We start from the raw sequence: 10,665 nt of genomic DNA on the forward strand, positions 1-10,665 counted from the left end.
AAAAGCCCCTCCAATCATTTTGTTATTGGGCCAAAAGAAAACATTAATTAATGCAACGCATGAGCACAAGAGAACATTAGAAATATACAAGGATAAATCAAAAAGTAAGGTGAAATTGCCTTCAAACCCATAGTATTGTATGTAGTTAATTATTTTCCATGTTACAGGTAATCTGGTAATAGAAGTGTGACGGCTTGTACAACATTCTATGTCCACCCGTCTGGTGCTTAGAGCAACTCAAAGATGGCGCAACGACTGGAACATTACACCAAGGAGGAAGTGCGCGGTGTCATTCGTTTTTTCTGGGCCAAGGGAACAAAACCATGTGATATTCATCGAGAATTGGTGCAGGTCTACGGAGATAGTGTTATGTCGTTGAAACAAGTGTACGTGTGGTGTAACGCATTTGCAAGTGGTAGGAGTACTGTCACAGATGATGGCAGAAGTGGCAGACCATCAACGTCCATCACCGACACGAATGTGGCTGTTGTCGATGCCATGATTCGTGAAGACAGAAAAGTGCGGTTGTAGGACATTGCCAATGAATTGAATATCTCTTATGGTTCCGTAAGCGGTATCGTCCATGACCAACTGGGCTTCACAAAAGTGTGTGCGCGCTGGGTACCCAAGCTTCTGAGTAACGAACACTAAAACCAGCGAATGAGCATTTCCCTGAGCCACCTCACACGTTATGCCGACGAAGGAAATTCATTCCTTTATCGCAACATAACGGGCGATGAAACTCCGATACCTCTGGACACCTGAATCCAAACGTCTGAGCATGACATGGAAACATCCATCGTCACCACAGGCCAAGAAATGCAAGACAATGGCATCTGCCCAGAAAACAATGGCTACTGTCTTTTGGGACCGTCTCGGTGTTATTAATGTTGAATTTCTGGAAAAGGGTACGACCATTAATGCAGACACCTACTTCCAAATCCTGGATAGGCTGAAAGCAGCCATACGGCAGAAACGGCGGAGGGAACTCCGAGAGGGCGTGTTGTTACTGCATGATAACGCACGCCCACATACAGCCGAACGGATTCGTACACACCTCCGCGGGTTCAAGTGGGAAATTCTCGATCACCCTCCGTATAGCCCTGATTTAGCCCCGTCGGATTACCATTTGTTCGACCCCCTGAAGCAACATCTCCGTGGGCAGCGTTTCCAGACACTGACAGAAGCACAACAGGCTATACGAACCTGGTTAGAAAATCTGGAACCATATTTCTTTGAACAGGCCATGGATGATTTGGTGCCACGTTGGAATAAATGTTTAGACAACTACGGTTCCTTCGAATAATAGTGTGATACTATACTTCAAACATAGTAAAGCTTCATCGACGTATCTCTGTACGCTTTTCTGTAAATCAACAATTCACCTTACTTTTTGACTCATCCTTGTACACATACATGCATGATTCCAATGAAAATGTGTATCATGCAAACAATATGCACAAAATAAGGGAATGCGCTTTTCTCCTTTCTCTGAAAAATCAGATTAAGGGGGCAAACGCCCTTCCGGAAGTTTTTAGAGCTAGCTTTAAATAATATTAAAAACCTCATCCAATTTACTTTAAACTTAGCAACAATAAATAAAGGATAATGTTTATTCTCCTTTTCTGTGAAATCTCATATAAAGAGTTAATGGCCCCTCCCGAAACATTTTGCAGTTAACTCCGAAAATAGAACAATATGACTGATTCACTTATAGCTTCGGTTATGCGTATATTACAACGATAAAAAAAGGTAATATGATATTTATCTTTTATTAGAAAAGCCCGTTTAAGGGAAATACTTTCGTCCCTTCCGAAATATTGTAACGTCAGTGCGAGAAACGGTAGAACGCGTCAATTTCACTTGAACTTGTATATGCGTACATAAACGATAAAATATGAACGCTTTTCTCTTTTCTTCGGAAACCCGGGAAAGGGACAACACATCTCTAAACATTTTGTAGCTAACTCCGTAAGTGGTAAAATCCCCTTGGAATTATTTATCAGAGATTGTCGAATTCGTAATATCAATGTGTACTTCTATATTAATTTGTAACTTCGTACAACAGCTGAACAGGAATGAATCCAGAGGTTAGCCTGATGGAAAATACCCCAGTTGTTCAGAATTCCCCTGGGAATATCATGTAACAATTTTATATTATCTAGGTTTTAGTTTTATGTATTTTACATGGAATGAAGCAAAAATGTCAAAAGTAAAATTTCTGTGTTCCTCTATTTACAGTATAGTAGAATCTTAACAAATAGAGAGAAAATTTGTAGTTACTATCTGTGGCGGCTCGTGCTACTTTTACTTAGGAGGGCTGCATAAAATAAAACACCTTATTTAAAAATTAATTCCATACGACGGTCCTACCTTGTAAACTTTTCGATAACTATCATTGGTTAGGATCTTTTCAACCATTTCCTTTTCTATTGATACCATGGCATGTACCATTAACCATACTTCTTCCATTGTATGTCTTAGAAAAGTTTGCATTCTTTCAAGGCTGGAAGAGCATCATTCAGGTTCACTTGTAGTTAAAGACAGCATTATGAATATTTTCAAAAGTTTTAGCACTTCAGAAAAAGTGGAAGCAAGACTATTGCTTATAATATACTAGAGGAAATGCACAGGACCACCAAGTTTCCTGATCTCTTCTCTTGCACAAACTACACTAAGTTCAGTATGAAGTTAATCTATATCAAAAACAGGAAAGAGCTCTGTACATTTATTGAAAATTTTTTCGGGAAAGGAAGCACTAAATTAATCAAAATTAGATTTCTGCAGAAATGAAGATATAGATAAGTGGTCTGTAAAATGGAAGCGCAGGTTTACTTGGTTTAAAATAACGTCACACTTCTTTGGCTGCGTCTGCATTTGACTGTGTATTTGAAACAATTCTCCTTTTGTTTTGATTTTACATTTCGGGTTCAATTAGTCCTACTGATTCCCTGATTTTATTAATTTCAGTAGTGAAGGCAGATAAATATGACTGAACTTTTGCTGCATCTGCATGATGACTATGTAGTTGGTTATATAGAATATCTAGGTGTTGCGTAACTAAGTCAAACAAATTAGCCAGAAACAAAATTCTTCATTCAATAAGCATTAGGGTATATCTCTCTCACCACAAGGCAGACGCTTCATTTATTGTTGTAGTGCTTGAGGCCTCGGATTCTGACAAAATTTGGAAGCATTCTCTTAGTTCGTCCTGCTTTTCGTACACCACATTAAAAGTCCTAGATTTAAAAATTCATCTGGTTGGTCCACCACCACTGGGTATCCGCTTTGCAAAACAGGAATCTAAAACTGCTATTCTGTTATGAGAGCGAGAAAAATACCGGCATAGCAGAAAGATTAGAAAATAATATTCTGGCTTTAGTGTTTTGTTTGATGGCTCTTTCCATTACAAAATTTAATTGATGAGCAAAACGGTGCACAAAATAATCATTAGGATAAACCTCTCTCACTTTGTCCTCGACTCCATTTATAGCCCCACTCACTACAGGTGCGCCATTATCCTTTGGCCAATAAGAAGGCCACTCATAAGAACGAAACAGACCACTCTAAAAGAACAGTAAAAAAAATCTAATTGTATAGTTTCATATTTCAAAGATTTTTTTCACTTGTCTTCTGGGAGCACTGATACAGAAGATAAAAATCACAAGTAGCACCAGACCACTCGCACTACACTACGCAAATACTGAAAGAATTAAAGATTTAAATATAATCGCATTTTGAAAGAATTAAATATAATCGAATATTGCACAGAATGAATCAGTTACCTACTAGAAACACCCCGCCAGCAGACAAACAAACAAACCCCAAACAGCATCAGTATACTCAGCGTTGCTAATCAAAGAAAGAAGGATTATGCAACTCGAAGCTAAAATAAGAAACTAAAGTTTTGTATAGGATTGGCCAGGCGATATTTCTCTGGAGTTGGCAAGCCTGAATATACGTACTCATCGCTGATCAAACCAGACGAACACAAAACGGGACAAGCGCGCTTGCGCAAATTGTCAAGCATCCGAAACGACTGCATGTAAAGCAGTCCACACGTTACCAGTAAAGACATGCTAAAAAGAGGAGGAAGTGGAATCACAGCATCGTAAGAAAGGCCAGGCGAGATTGTACTGACAGTCCCAGGGGGTGAAGTGGTACGACAAATTTGCTTCAAGGAGGTGAAAAATTGAACAAAAAATGGGTGTAAAAAGAGCATAAATACAAAGATCAATTATTGTCTCGAATCGGAAATTTGGAACTACGTTGGGGGGGCTGCAGTCCTGCAGCCTTCCCGCACGGGCCGCCGCTGGTCACTATTATTATACTTGGGTATCTCCGAGATTTTACTTTATGCCCGTTGTTTTTAGAAAAATGAAATTCTATATTAGTTGCTAAGGTTGCTAAACCCATCGATTTATACAGAACACTCACTCCTTACGATAGTATTCCTGGCCTGGACTAGTGATCATGTTAAATGTGTGGTAAGAAAGACTTAGAATACTTGGTCCAATATTCGATTCGACACTAAACAGACTGGGTTGGTCTCGTCTCGAATTATAAATGTATCTCTGTCTCAGTCGCATCTCGAGACAGTATTCTCTGTCTCAGTACAGTTGCCATCTTTGCTTTGAAGAAATGTGTTTTACGACTCGTGTTTATTAGAAAGTTCGTCTCCTTCGCTTTAATGAGGTACATTCCATTCTTGTGTATTTTTCTTCCGCAGGCTGTATATAAGTGCTGAGTGTATGGCTATCAACAGTATATAGCTATAAAGATGACATCCCCGGAACTGGAAAGTTTTCCTGGAAGGGCAAGCAATAATATTTGGGTCCCCAGAATTTAAAGTCTCAATATAGATTTGTATTACTTCTAGAAGCACTAGTTGGTGTTTAGTGAAAGTAGGGCGGAATTACATTTATTTTATGTTTCATCTAAGTTGTTTTTTTTTTTTTTAAATCTAATGTTGTGGCAGCAGCAGTATTTTAAATTATTTTCAATTCTTTTAGAAATGGCATAGTGGGTCCAGATAAGATCACTGAAAATATTTTCTACAAGTGCTGGAGGGTCTTTAAGCAGAACGAGAATGAACCATTGGAAAAGGTCTTGAGAGGACGGGAGGGAAATCACTGCCTGTGAGCAGTACATCTGTTCGCGAAGATCAAATTGGGGCATAAAACCTTAATATATAGTCCATTACAATGTTACCAAAAAATGTTTGTTACTCTTGATCTAAAATTAAGCGTGAAATTGAAACAATCATCCAACTTCTATTGCTTTCCTGTGTATATATGGAGCATTTTATATTGTTGAGTACGATACTTCACCAGCTATTCATGAAGTAAAATTTACATGTTATCTTATGAGGACTGAGAAACCAGTGGTAAAAGGTATAAGATCCCCAATATTTATTAGCCAATGTCAACTCACGTAGCCATAAATCCAACCTTTTCTGCTTGTTGATTGCTGAAGTCATAAACAATAGTGTGATGATCTGCATAAACTTCGTCTATAATTTTAGGAACACTTTCCCGAAGGTCTGCTTTCAAAGTTATCCTAAGGAGCTCATTAGAACATGCTGTTGGTCGGTGGACGAGGGGTTTATTTTCCAATGTTTTCATATGCACGAAAGTTTACAAACCAATGATGTATGGGACGTTCATTCACCTGTCTCGGACCAAATGCACTGTTTATATTTCGCTGCTAGATATAAAGAATGTTCCGACTTGAACTCTTCAAGAAACACGCTGTATAATTAGCAGCCCACTGAGTTGAGGGGGTGGGGGACAAGGGGATCTGAAGAGGGTCCACATCAGATGTGTTTTATAAGTTTTCTTTTAATGAGGCACGAAATTGTAATCAAACAAAATATTCTTTTGTTACTTCCGTTGAAGAATAGGCACTACTTCTTCCATAAGTTTGTCAGTTCTGAGCGGTTACAACACCTGGTATTATAATTTCTGGGGGAACAGATATAAGTTTGTTTTTCTGATTAAGTTTGAAACTAATTTTGAAATGGGTATGGCCTCCTCAGTTACAAGTCTGAGTTAAATTTGATGATTTAAATATTTGTTTAATACAATTAGTTTTCTCGCAGTATGTACATAATATAACTCGTAAACATGGCGAGGGCTGCATAGTCTAGTGGTTCCAGCATTGGACTCATGTTCATGTAGTCCTAGGTTCAATCCCTGGCTAAATTACCCCAGATTTTCATTATCAACCTAATGTCGTGAGGCAAATTGGGGAGTCATGTGAATAAAAGACATGACGCTACTCGGTCTAGAAAATCCTGATTAGCATGTTGGTGGAAGGGAGAAACAATGGGCTGGCGATCTATTTGTCACTCAAGTAGATGTAATTTCACCTGTCATTAACAGATGACATTGGCGTCGGCTTAGGAACGTAAAACATGTTACGTCAGTGAGTTAGTTTTTAACTCGTAATGATGTCTGTAATCGAAAGGTCATTATGAAAGTAAGTAACACAAAATAGTTTTATTTTTTTATTTTTTCCAGAATTCTTACAGTGAATCACAGCAGTATAGACATGCTCGTGTCCATTCGCATGTATTAAATTCAGATGGAGCAATATTTTTTTAAAAAAAGTCATAGCCCTAATGCTAAGTATTGTTTTGATTATTAATTACTTTTGTTCAGGAGTGCACAGATATGAGTGTTTCACGGGTCCCCCCCAAGAACTTTTACTTTTCAAGAAAACTAGCGTAATATCAGGGATAATACACAAAATTATTTGCGTTTCGCACTCCGCATCATCTTCAGACCTACAGAAAGAGAGAAAATTTTCGATGGGGTATGGGAGGGGGAAAGGAGCCTGATTTTGAAGTCCCACTACTGGTTACTCCTTCGAAACTGAGGTTAGTTCGAATCAGCTCGGAATCCAGATGGCCTAACCGGATAGATATTCTACTAAGTAAGTTCTACTAAGTTCTACTCTCAGTTCTATTCTCAGTTCTACTAAGTAATTAGAATAGTACGTTACTTTCATGTTTTGAAATATTCATTCCTGTTTCCAGATCCTTCATCTTGTCTAAACGAAATTTTCTTATTAAGAGCTATTTTGAATTAAAATAATAAGTGACTATGAGGTGGTTGCAAAAGTTCATGGCATTTCTCCGTAAGTTCATTAAACATAAGAGATACAAATGCCGTACGATGCTTAAAGTGCCATAGTTTACCACAATTGCCAATTGATATTGATACACTGACGTGGATTTAAACGGATTAAAGCATTCTTCGGTCTTCTTGAACGTAGAGAATCACTCATGTTGAAACGATCTAATTTAAAACACTAAAATAATTTTCTTACCGTGCTTTCTCCGTTGGGATTTTTATATACACGGCAAATATTTCGAGCTGCCTCTGCTTCCTTCGTTTAAATATTAAACCCCAATGTATATAGAGTATTACATTAAACCCAAAGAGAATAATATGTTGGATATGTTCTGGCATTTCCCAATTGACACTCCATTTTCTATCCTCTACAACAAGATTCACCATCTTCAAATATGCCAAACTCAATACGTAACTAAGCACTTTAAATAATAATAATAATAATAATTATTATTATTATTATTATTATTATTATTATTATAAACAATAAATAAATAATCTAGTAGGAAACGGAGCGCTAAGAGGAAAAATGCTACGAATTTATGCAATAATCTGATTTGTCCATATTAATTTGCTTTAAACAAATTGTTTTCTAACTTTAACAGAATTCAACAGAGAAGTTTTTAAATCGACTAAACACACCGATATACTAAACTTAAAATATTCCGGACAAAAAGGAAAGAAAAAATAATCATTGTTACGTTTTTGTCTTATTTGGGGATAGTGAAAAATATTGCTACTGAGAAATCGTGTTGAAATATTTCACTATTACTTATTTCCAAATTAATAGTTCTTGCTTTAATATTATTATTTTCAGCTGTAAGAAAAGTTTGAATATTTTAGTAAGATTTTATTCTAAATTACTATTATTGTTGTTCACTACACACCAGTTTGAAAGATGTATAGTAATATATTAAAGTGAGTAATTAGTGGCAATGAGTAGCTCATTCACCTCTGGTTCCAAGAAACCCTGGATGGAAACTCGTTACAGCCATGTTAAAATCCTCTACAGTTGATTAATATACTGGAATATTATGAAAATAATGAAAGTAACATAATGTGTTTTTGGTTTTATTTCGACGCGAATATTTTAGATATCATGTTAATATGAGTATTTTTAAAAGAACTTTATTTCACAAAGTTTTTTAAAACTTTAGTAGTAGTTCTTATATCAATTAAATAAGCAGACTTGTCTTCCTATTATAATAAAATATTTTATATTTTAAAGATATTTTTGTTCGGTTGTTATGATTCAATAATATATTTGAGTTACTCTTGTGTACATGAAGGGGGGCGCGGTGGCTCAGTGGTAGAGCGTTCACCTCTGGTGCTTGGGGTCCCGGGTTCGATCCCAGCCCCCGCCAAGTGCACTTTGTGGTGGACAAACACCGTGCTCGTGGGTTTTCTCGGGGTTCTCCCGTTTCCTCCCACTTTCTTCATTCCACCATTTCACTCATCTCTCATCATCACCGTCTCCTTTAGCCTAACCGGCATAACCGTGGGACGTAAAACTCAAGGATTTCATTTCATTTCTTGTGTACATGACCAGATTTGATATTTGCAATTCAATGTGAGCATATTTGCTATCAGAAACTTACAGGGTGCGTCAGTGACTTAGGTCATTTTAAAAATCCTCTTAAGAGGAAATGATGAAATATTTTTTTGCTTAACAAGTTAGAATACAAAGCATTTTCCTTATGTGTTAACTATGAATGTGTGTCATCAAACAGAAGATAGTTATAAATTAGTAAATATCTTTTGTTAATTGTTTCCTGTTAGAAACGTTTTTAAATTGACCTGATTCACGGCTGCACCCTGTAACTATTTCATCTATTATTTATTTGATAGCAAATAATGGTTTTTCACTTGTTTCTAAGAAATTGTCACAACAATTTTGAATTAAGCTTGAGATCAGATCTGCTGTTGTTTTTAAAGAGTAAAGCAAACAAAGCATGATAGGTCTACCTCTGTTTTGAGAACTCGCTAACTAAACTTGTGACTTTAGTAATAGTTGTAAATTTCTAAAAGTGTTTTTATAACGATTTAAATAAATCCTGCCATACACCGTAACGATAGACTGTAACATACAGAACTACAGCTCGTTGCTTCAAACATTTTTTATCTATCGTTATTATAAGTGTATTGACAAAGAAGTCATTAAATACACAATTACAGACGCCATGAAAGGGAAGGATCCATCGAAAACATGTGTAAAAAAGACTGGATTTTTTAATCATAAATATTTGAAAGAAACTAATTTCAAAAAAGGTACTGATGGAGTTCATGGTTCTCAAACAAAATTATTTAAAACGTTTATGAATGTTATGGCTTTTAAAACGTACAGTATTTTAAAATATTGATATTGAAATTTTTTAAAGTTATACAATATTTTTAATGTCTTACTTAACTTTCAGTACTTTTTTTTCTTACAGACTATCAAAATAAATCCCAACAAGAGTCACAAAAAGAAGTAAATTGTAAAGCATCTTCGGGCGTACCCACTGAAAATTACGAAGAAACTGAAACCCTGCTCTACAATGATGACTATTTGAAAACAAGTAACCATTCTCTATGAATTGCTACGAATTTGAAGAGATTTTTTCTTCCTCAGTTTCAAGCATAGATGACACAGATGAAGATCCTGATTATGTTCCCAATAATGTAGCACCTAAAGATATTTCTTTTGATTCTTTTCTTCATTCTTCTTCACGCCAATCAAATGTTGATAATGTCCTTTCAGAACAAGAATCCATACAAAAACAAGAAACAGAAAGGTCAATATCAAGTAATTTTTCTAATCGAAACATTAAGGAAACTGACCCACCACGTAAATGTCCAAAGAAGAGAATACGTGAGAAAGACTTCTGCTTGTATTGTCTAACTCCTGTATTAAACTTCGCAAGACATCTAGAACGCAACCATTCATCAGAAATAGAAGTGCAAGCTTTTTTGAACAAGCTTCCAAACACTAAGGAGAGAAAATATATTATTTGTCTCATAAGGAAAAAAGGAAACTTCTTACAAAAGAGTGAAACCTGTGTAAAACCTGTTAGAAAATCTAGTACACCTGAATGGGCAAACAAATTTTTACCTTGCATATATTGTTACGGATTTTATTCTAGAAGGAGCTTGTGGATGCACAGACAAAGATGCCGTCATAATCCAGGAAATAGCCGTTTCTCTCAAGGATAGGCTCAAAGCTTATTAATAAATAATTTGCAGATTGATGAACAACTAAAGAACAGAGTATTCCCACATATGCGAGCAGACGAAATATCTCTAGTGGCTAAGAAGGATACTCTAATTTGTGCATTTGGAGCAAGATACCTTAAAACACATAGAGAGCAATATAATATACCAGTAACTTCGAGAAAGATGCGTGAACTGTCAAGATTATTAATTGAAATTAGAAAACTGCAATCGTAGGTATCAAAATTCGAACACGCATTTAGGCCACAATATTATGATACTTTAGTAAACGCAACAAAGAGTTATCAGGATATAACGAAATTGACGATTCGTTCTCTTC

The 10,665-nt window shown here is 36.2% G+C and overlaps 1 protein-coding gene across 1 annotated transcript in view; it reads left to right on the forward strand.

Moving 5' to 3' along the window:
* The window catches only part of LOC145689990 (uncharacterized), a 51,154-nt gene extending 41,363 nt beyond the window's left edge, over positions 1–9,791 (forward strand). Inside the window, exon 4 of the mRNA XM_081764450.1 lies at positions 9,569–9,791. Within this exon, the coding sequence (XP_081620576.1) occupies positions 9,569–9,711 (143 nt within the window). The 3' untranslated portion in view covers positions 9,712–9,791. The remainder of the gene's footprint in view (positions 1–9,568) is intronic.
* The last annotated feature ends 874 nt before the right edge of the window (positions 9,792–10,665 follow it).

This window comes from Thermobia domestica, chromosome 7 (assembly GCF_964235325.1).
Source record: "Thermobia domestica chromosome 7, izTheDome1.hap1.1, whole genome shotgun sequence".
Lineage (NCBI taxonomy): Eukaryota > Metazoa > Arthropoda > Insecta > Zygentoma > Lepismatidae > Thermobia > Thermobia domestica.